Source organism: Frankliniella occidentalis, unplaced genomic scaffold (assembly GCF_000697945.3).
Source record: "Frankliniella occidentalis isolate FOCC.00 unplaced genomic scaffold, Focc_3.1 Scaffold43, whole genome shotgun sequence".
Lineage (NCBI taxonomy): Eukaryota > Metazoa > Arthropoda > Insecta > Thysanoptera > Thripidae > Frankliniella > Frankliniella occidentalis.
In genome coordinates this window covers 656,314-663,467 of record NW_026267173.1, presented here as the reverse complement: position 1 = coordinate 663,467, position 7,154 = coordinate 656,314, and the positions used below count along the sequence as shown (strand labels likewise).

Sequence of the window (7,154 nt, the reverse complement as noted above, 5' to 3'; positions counted from 1 at the left end):
GGTGGGGGGTCAATCGGGGGTCAATGGTAACATCGTTTCAATCCCACTCCCTCTACGTATCAGCAAGAATGATGGGAAGGTGAACCCCTTGCGTGTTTCGGGTCGTTTCGTACAGTACTGCTTTACTCAGGTACCCATTTGTTACTCTTTACATGAGATGGAGGAAAGGGGGAAGGGGGAGCAACGTGGGAGGGGATTCAACTCAAGAAGCAGAAGACGGCGCCAGGCAAATGGCTGAGCGGGAGCTCAGCGCACAACCTCTTCTGTTGTAGATGAACTTGCTGCAAAGTCTTTTTTCTGACGCCACTAAAAGAACAAAGAGAAGTGATCTTTGACTCCTCTACTGCGTACCTCTGCGTAGTTCTCTTCGTATCGGATCCAAGTAACGTCAAGAACACTGCGGGGATCATGAGTATCTTCAGCAAATACCAAACGATAGATGCAACATGTATGGATTATGTGCATCCTTGGACGCAATCTTGTGCCGATGGATCATGCTCTCTCTTTTTTCACGCCGTTCAACATTCTGGCCGCCTGTACTTCACAGTATACATGGTAAGATTCTACTGACTAGAGAATTGCTCTACATATTTCAGAGGTTATGTTGATGTTTGAAAGGATGTATATTTATGTATGGTAATGAGTTCCTTCTGGAATTTGACAATCTTTACACACCGTGATTTGTTACCGATTTTTTTTTATAATTTGCTTGAAGGATCCAAAATGTATCAGTGTGTCAAAATATATGCTGTTGCCTTCCAATCTGATATTTTACTCGTACATTCTCTTTTTCAGTTAAGTTTACTGATGCACAGGCGCATCCCTAGTGCCCAGAAACTTAAGAATACGTTCCTTGGAATATTGCAATCTACTGCATTTTTAACGGCAAATGCATTTGGTTATTCTCTTTCACTATGTTTCCTCAGGTAAATTGACATTTTTGACAGAATACTGAAAATATAGTACAAGCCTGTTTTGAACTAATTTAATTTTCTGTTTTGAGCAGGGCTATTATGGGCAATTTCAACTTTATGACAATTTCATATGTGCCATCTTTCATGGCAAGTTTAGTAGCAATTCTTGTGGAAAGACCGTCCCGACGAAGTCTTCTTACTTTGTATGTCACCAACGTGGTAGGTTTGCACATCAATGTGGAATAACATGAATTACTGGTACACCTCTGAAACAAATGTATTACATGCGCTTAATACAAATGTCTTACTTTTTTGCAGGCATCAGAAACTTTGTTTCGTATGGCAGTATGGAGAAAAATGGTAAAACCTATTCCATATGGTGATGTTATGTTATTTGCTACATCCATTGCTAGTGTCTTATATATGTATCGAAAGGGGCACAATAGCAAAGATGCCATTTTCTCAATGCTGAGGTAAGTAATATATCCAGTAGATTATCTTTTTTGTTTCTCTTCTTTCCTCTTTCATGCCATGAAATTTTATGAATTTTTGTGTGGTAGGGTTGTAATTGGACCTTATGAAGAACATGGCAGTGCCAGTGTTGATCCTCCTGCTAGTTCCGCCAATCGACCGAGCAAGGCAAAAGGTCCTCTTTTTGAATGTCTGGAGTCATTCTTAGCACCCTATTATAAACTTATGAAGAGTTTTAAGAGACATGAAACATGTCCTCACCCTTCTTCATGTGTGGGATATACAATGAAAGTGAGTGCTTCTTGTAAACATTAACAACAACAAAATTAAAATGATTACATAAACAACATTCTAAAATAAAAGTTAGCCTTTTAATCATGAAAACATTCATTGTCTTCTTTAGGGTGGTTTGAAAATGTTTGCTGTTGGTTATGGTCTTCAATTTTGTATGCGAGTTCTCCTTCGAGCGAAAAGATTGATGAAAAATCCATCACAAATCCCAGGAATGTTAATTGACAGGAAAATGTTAAGTCTTGGCTTATTCCTTGGTGGTTTCCCAGCCATTTTCCGAGTAAGTTAAAGTAGTTTTTAATTACAAATTCAATTTCTCTAGACTATATCTAAAGTTAATACCATTTGTATCTTATTTTCCAGTCTGTCTCTTGTGCCTTACGATGGATTCGAAATAAAGATTCGCCTTCCCATGCTACTCTTGCTGGGTTCTTAGCTGGATTAGCATTTGTTAGTTATCGTGATAATTCAGTTGCCCTGTATGCCTTCTGGAAACTGATGGAGGTTAGTTTGGAAATTTAAATCTCACTCTATGCAAGGCCCTTAATACACATTTATAGAATTATTTTTATTTTCTCAATTATTTTGTTACTTTTAATATACCAATATTTTAAAATGTAGGTATTGTACACACGAGCTGTGGCTCAAGGGCAACTACCCGAGTTACCTGGAGCAGGTGTACTTCTGTACTGTTCAGCAACTGCACTCCTATTCCACGCTGCCATCTGGGAGCCTCAAAACTTAAGACCATCCTATTGGGACTTCCTTCAAGGAATATCAGGGGGCAGGTGAGTATGAAATGAAATGTATTGAATATAATTTTGCATATGTACTATTAGAAAATTTCTTCTTTAACAGAGTATCCTGCATGTCCCGTGATGTTCTTGAATGTTTTGGTTTGGAGTCAAAGAAAAACCTAGAACTTCTTCTTCTCAAAAACAGGACAGATATCACCAAGTTCAAGTTCTAAGATCTTTGCTGAACAAACCAGGCAGCCAGGTAAATTTTTTGGTCCTCATCTGTGGTGCCCCTTATTGTTTATGTTTGATGAAGAAGCTTACAGCTTTTTTTAATTTGTATACTATAAATGGTGCGGTATCATTGGGAGTCTTCTGGGTTGTATGAATCTATTTTTTTTAAATAATTGAGTTGAATATTCTAGAAGATTATATTATATTTACAGGGTACCAATAGCTGAATGTTACTGCACTCATCCTTTCACTGATATTTTATGTTGTTTATAAAGTTGATGAATGGTGTCCTAGAGGTTGACATGTTCTGAGTGATACAGTATATCATGTATGTGCTGTACATGCAAATGTTAATATGCAGATTTTAATTAATTGCACACCTGTACCAGAAAAGAAACATGCAATGCAATAGCTTTCTGACTGTAGGATTGCTTCAGTCTTTAATTGTGAAATAAAGTTCTATTATTTAGGAGGTTTTCAGACTAATGTGCGCGTGGGCTGTGAATATTGTTGAAATGAAAGAGATACATTTTTGAAATGGATTGACAGTCATGTCTGGCAAAGTGATTTGGTTCATGATACCCAAAGTGTCAGTCTAATGATGTTTTTTTTTTCTTCTTTTTATTTTTATTTGCAAAGTCATGCCTCCTATTTTGTAAATTTAGAACAACTGTGGTATGTATTGAATGTGAGGGTTAACATTGAAATTACTAAGTAAGAACTGTGATCACAGAGTGTTACCACTCAAGTTTGGTTGTACCCCAAATTGTATCCTTTTCATCTAATTTAAGAATATTACTAGATTGTTATCTAAGCTTTGTTCGGAAGTACTCATTTCCAGGAAAGACTGATGCCACATCTTTGGTTGAACAATAATTTTACTTTTGCAGCAATGCAATCTCTTGCCCTCATTTTTTGAAGAGACTCTTTAAATCAAAATTGTACAGGTCGTTTCATAGGCCTCACATACTGTTTTCGTTCTACTATATTGCATGCTTGCTGGTTGGTTTGCTCACCCTTTTGCTCACCATGATGCCTTATGGGGTATGGTTGAGTTGACTATGCTCAATGATGAGAGCAGGTAGGCTAGCACGTTCCTACGCCTGTATGCGGCACAGTAAAACCCAAACAATCGACAGGGATTTTGGAACACCCTGTGTGTAGCAAGTTTTTCTTCTCTGCTCTTTTTATTTATTTTATTGTATTTTCAAAGCCGGAAATTGTTTAAAACTGCTTTTTGGAAATTTTTCAACTGTTTCTAGCAACCTTTGCGTAAAATTTCAGCCCAAAAGATTTTTAAAATTTATTTATAGGTCATATTTTTTACCTGATTGCTAGAAAGTGTTTTGTCTTCACAGAGTAGAGCTGTTAAAGGAGAACATTTACTCGTTTCTCTTGAGTGCATTGAGTCATTGTATTGCTACTTGTAGCAAAATTGTTCCATTCTGCAACATTGCTTTAGTCCAGTTGAGATTCATTAAGCTCCTACTGCCCATTACCCTGAAAATATTTTCATTTCCATATTAAACCACGCAAATAATTGTCATTTTATGATGTGACCTAAACTGACCGATTTACTGTGATAATAAATGTTAAATGTTATGCTTGTATATATATCAGATGAAATCTGTTTCTAATGGCCGAAAACTTTTATCTTCTGCCAAATTTAGATCCCCCTAAGCCCGAGTTTCAGGCCGTTCTTCAATGGAAAAGGTGTGGTGGTGTTGCAGCCTCTGAGTAATACTTACAATTCCGGGTAGCAGCACGGAGGCCAGGGAGTGAGTATACGCACTTTGTGTGAAGTGCTACAGAATTTTTCCATATACCTTAAAGCATAAGTCAAACTGCTGTGCTCTCTGGAGTGAGACATAAGGTACAGCGGGGAGGCAAAGGAAAGGCCAAAGTATTTCAAGTGTCGGACAAATGTAACCGTAACCCGTGTGACCATTCTGCCTCTCATATGGCGTTGCCATAATTGACCTTGCGGTGCTCATGGCGTCTGCTGCTGCCCCCCAGCCTCGCGGCCGCGGTGGTGGTGGGGTCCACAGTGGAGCGGGGGTCCCCAGGGGCGGCGCCGCCTGGTGCGGTCAGACAACCCCGTGATTTTAAAATGACCGTATTGTACACACGAGCTGTGGCTCAAGGGCAACTACCCGAGTTACCTGGAGCAGGTGTACTTCTGTACTGTTCAGCAACTGCACTCCTATTCCACGCTGCCATCTGGGAGCCTCAAAACTTAAGACCATCCTATTGGGACTTCCTTCAAGGAATATCAGGGGGCAGGTGAGTATGAAATGAAATGTATTGAATATAATTTTGCATATGTACTATTAGAAAATTTCTTCTTTAACAGAGTATCCTGCATGTCCCGTGATGTTCTTGAATGTTTTGGTTTGGAGTCAAAGAAAAACCTAGAACTTCTTCTTCTCAAAAACAGGACAGATATCACCAAGTTCAAGTTCTAAGATCTTTGCTGAACAAACCAGGCAGCCAGGTAAATTTTTTGGTCCTCATCTGTGGTGCCCCTTATTGTTTATGTTTGATGAAGAAGCTTACAGCTTTTTTTAATTTGTATACTATAAATGGTGCGGTATCATTGGGAGTCTTCTGGGTTGTATGAATCTATTTTTTTTAAATAATTGAGTTGAATATTCTAGAAGATTATATTATATTTACAGGGTACCAATAGCTGAATGTTACTGCACTCATCCTTTCACTGATATTTTATGTTGTTTATAAAGTTGATGAATGGTGTCCTAGAGGTTGACATGTTCTGAGTGATACAGTATATCATGTATGTGCTGTACATGCAAATGTTAATATGCAGATTTTAATTAATTGCACACCTGTACCAGAAAAGAAACATGCAATGCAATAGCTTTCTGACTGTAGGATTGCTTCAGTCTTTAATTGTGAAATAAAGTTCTATTATTTAGGAGGTTTTCAGACTAATGTGCGCGTGGGCTGTGAATATTGTTGAAATGAAAGAGATACATTTTTGAAATGGATTGACAGTCATGTCTGGCAAAGTGATTTGGTTCATGATACCCAAAGTGTCAGTCTAATGATGTTTTTTTTTTCTTCTTTTTATTTTTATTTGCAAAGTCATGCCTCCTATTTTGTAAATTTAGAACAACTGTGGTATGTATTGAATGTGAGGGTTAACATTGAAATTACTAAGTAAGAACTGTGATCACAGAGTGTTACCACTCAAGTTTGGTTGTACCCCAAATTGTATCCTTTTCATCTAATTTAAGAATATTACTAGATTGTTATCTAAGCTTTGTTCGGAAGTACTCATTTCCAGGAAAGACTGATGCCACATCTTTGGTTGAACAATAATTTTACTTTTGCAGCAATGCAATCTCTTGCCCTCATTTTTTGAAGAGACTCTTTAAATCAAAATTGTACAGGTCGTTTCATAGGCCTCACATACTGTTTTCGTTCTACTATATTGCATGCTTGCTGGTTGGTTTGCTCACCCTTTTGCTCACCATGATGCCTTATGGGGTATGGTTGAGTTGACTATGCTCAATGATGAGAGCAGGTAGGCTAGCACGTTCCTACGCCTGTATGCGGCACAGTAAAACCCAAACAATCGACAGGGATTTTGGAACACCCTGTGTGTAGCAAGTTTTTCTTCTCTGCTCTTTTTATTTATTTTATTGTATTTTCAAAGCCGGAAATTGTTTAAAACTGCTTTTTGGAAATTTTTCAACTGTTTCTAGCAACCTTTGCGTAAAATTTCAGCCCAAAAGATTTTTAAAATTTATTTATAGGTCATATTTTTTACCTGATTGCTAGAAAGTGTTTTGTCTTCACAGAGTAGAGCTGTTAAAGGAGAACATTTACTCGTTTCTCTTGAGTGCATTGAGTCATTGTATTGCTACTTGTAGCAAAATTGTTCCATTCTGCAACATTGCTTTAGTCCAGTTGAGATTCATTAAGCTCCTACTGCCCATTACCCTGAAAATATTTTCATTTCCATATTAAACCACGCAAATAATTGTCATTTTATGATGTGACCTAAACTGACCGATTTACTGTGATAATAAATGTTAAATGTTATGCTTGTATATATATCAGATGAAATCTGTTTCTAATGGCCGAAAACTTTTATCTTCTGCCAAATTTAGATCCCCCTAAGCCCGAGTTTCAGGCCGTTCTTCAATGGAAAAGGTGTGGTGGTGTTGCAGCCTCTGAGTAATACTTACAATTCCGGGTAGCAGCACGGAGGCCAGGGAGTGAGTATACGCACTTTGTGTGAAGTGCTACAGAATTTTTCCATATACCTTAAAGCATAAGTCAAACTGCTGTGCTCTCTGGAGTGAGACATAAGGTACAGCGGGGAGGCAAAGGAAAGGCCAAAGTATTTCAAGTGTCGGACAAATGTAACCGTAACCCGTGTGACCATTCTGCCTCTCATATGGCGTTGCCATAATTGACCTTGCGGTGCTCATGGCGTCTGCTGCTGCCCCCCAGCCTCGCGGCCGCGGTGGTGGTGGGG

At 38.3% G+C, this 7,154-nt stretch overlaps 1 protein-coding gene across 13 annotated transcripts in view; it reads left to right on the top strand.

Moving 5' to 3' along the window:
* The window catches only part of LOC113217341 (transmembrane protein 135), a 7,904-nt gene extending 998 nt beyond the window's left edge, over nt 1-6,906 (top strand). For 5 of the 13 annotated variants that reach the window (XM_026437198.2, XM_052266794.1, XM_052266793.1 and 2 more), the window contains exons 2-10: nt 273-555; nt 796-926; nt 1,007-1,133; nt 1,233-1,387; nt 1,475-1,676; nt 1,789-1,956; nt 2,040-2,180; nt 2,298-2,464; nt 2,535-4,257. In XM_026437198.2, coding sequence (XP_026292983.1) covers nt 409-555; nt 796-926; nt 1,007-1,133; nt 1,233-1,387; nt 1,475-1,676; nt 1,789-1,956; nt 2,040-2,180; nt 2,298-2,464; nt 2,535-2,646 — 1,350 coding nt within the window. In that variant the 5' untranslated portion in view covers nt 273-408 and the 3' untranslated portion in view covers nt 2,647-4,257. Of the gene's footprint in view, nt 1-14; nt 131-194; nt 556-795; nt 927-1,006; nt 1,134-1,232; nt 1,388-1,474; nt 1,677-1,788; nt 1,957-2,039; nt 2,181-2,297; nt 2,465-2,534; nt 4,258-4,317; nt 4,337-5,000; nt 6,724-6,783 lie in introns of those variants that run through there. The other 8 variants (XM_052266798.1, XM_052266797.1, XM_052266795.1 and 5 more) reach the window with 8 other exon arrangements.
* Nucleotides 6,907-7,154: the final 248 nt, after the last annotated feature.